The sequence below is a fragment of the Limulus polyphemus genome, unplaced genomic scaffold (genome assembly GCF_000517525.1).
Source record: "Limulus polyphemus unplaced genomic scaffold, Limulus_polyphemus-2.1.2 Scaffold375, whole genome shotgun sequence".
NCBI lineage: Eukaryota > Metazoa > Arthropoda > Merostomata > Xiphosura > Limulidae > Limulus > Limulus polyphemus.
This window is the reverse complement of record NW_013665985.1, coordinates 60,133-61,928: the sequence shown is the minus strand read 5'-3', so window position 1 is coordinate 61,928 and position 1,796 is coordinate 60,133. Positions and strand designations below refer to the sequence as shown.

Genomic DNA, 1,796 nt, shown 5'->3' with positions numbered 1-1,796 from the left:
TACTGAGATAATACACACCTATTGAACTATAAAAAGTAAGAACAGAAATACTGAGATAATATATTACTATAGAACTATAAATATAAAAAGTAAAAACAGAAATACTGACATAGCTAGCTAATACATAACATTTCAACAACGAAAAAAAGAGAGCTTAAATTCATAAGATACGTGACGTCCAGATTAAAAACAAACAAACAAACAAACAAAAAAAAGAGTAAAAACAAACTTTCCTGTTAGTTCTCCATTAGACAGTCTGATTGGATGTGCCAAAATATAAGCAACTAATTTTGGATCAACAGGTACGCCATCTGGAAATCTGGGATCCTGAAGTAAATATATATATATATATATATATATTCGATAATTGTAATAAAGAAAGGATGATCAAAATACGTTTTTCAGCAAGATAAATTTTCACCTTCTTATGTGATAATCGAAAGTGTTTTAACTCATACTAAAAGATGGATTTAAAAATGATTAAATGACCATAGTTTGAATATCAATATTTAAGAAATTTCCAACTAAATTCTTTGATCATGTTTTAATTATATATGACTTTTAAGATGATAGAGGTGAGAGATTTGTCTGTAATTGCCCATGTAATAAATCTGGGAACAAAAGTTTATTTGATAATTTTTGTACATGAAGTCTGTTATTGCTTGAGTTTCCATTTACTTGCTGCTGACTGTTTATACAAGATTGTTTCGTTTAAGATTTATTTTTTAGTTTACTTAGTAATTTAATATTTAATGGTTATTTAATTTCATAACAAGAATGTCAAAAGTTAATTATTTTAAAAGCAATAGTTATGACAAGTTTTGTTATGTAACACTGTACAAGTCGTACGTTGTGTGTGTGTAGTTTAATTGTTGTACTAGGCTTTTGTAATATTGTTGATGTCGTCTTACTGGAAGCTTCTAAGTTTTTCTGTTGCGTGTAGTATTGTTGTCACTAGAAGGCTAGAAATTTCTAGGTCACAGTCCGAATATATATATAAACAGGCGTCCGATAATGTATAAGTAAAAAAAAAAGAAGTTAAGTGAGAGTTAATTAAATTTAGAATGAGTGATTGATAGTTTAGATGCGATGGGCGATTTCTCAAGTGAGTCTCACAACTGTATTATAACAACAGAGATAGGAAGAATAGTTTGTCTTGTCAATAGTGTTCTAAAGTAAGTGAAACAGCCTATGTGGACTTTTGACACAAAAGATAATTATTTAAATTTTTGTATACAACTTTGGTAACTCACAGAGTAAAGAAAGTGAATTTATCACTCATTATATTGTGATAACAGAGTATATGAGAATAATTGTCTCGTCAAAGGGTATTCTAAATTAATTGAACCCGCCTGTGTGAACTTTGACGAAAAAGAGACAATTATTTAAAGTTCTGGATAACCAATAGTATAACGATTTTTTGTACTTACGTTTGACTTGTTTTGAATATATTATTTCAAAACAAGTGGATTGTGTGCTGTCCGTTTATTGTTCAAATTTGTCGCCAACAAGTCACATAATCCGACTCTATAAAACTGAAACTGTCATTTGACAGTAAAGCTTTCTATATGTTCTTCTTTAGTCAGAATTGGAATCATTGGTGGAAAAAAGTGTTTTGATCCCACAAGTTTCTAGTTTTCAGCAGCTTCATGTGATATTAGGTCGTCAAGAAATTAATGTCGCTTTTTTAGATGAAATAACTCGAAAACAAAACATTTATTTAATGAAATAATCTCCTTTCTTATCGATGATGTTTTCCATCTTACAATCAGGTTCTTAATGTCCTGATTAAAGAA

At 29.1% G+C, this 1,796-nt stretch overlaps 1 protein-coding gene across 1 annotated transcript in view; it reads right to left on the bottom strand.

Annotated features, from left to right (window-relative positions):
• Positions 1 to 1,796, bottom strand: part of LOC106457800 (probable 3',5'-cyclic phosphodiesterase pde-5) — an 84,473-nt gene that overhangs the window by 40,392 nt on the left and 42,285 nt on the right. Inside the window, exon 9 of the mRNA XM_022383860.1 lies at positions 234 to 327. Coding sequence (XP_022239568.1) covers positions 234 to 327 — 94 coding nt within the window. The remainder of the gene's footprint in view (positions 1 to 233; positions 328 to 1,796) is intronic.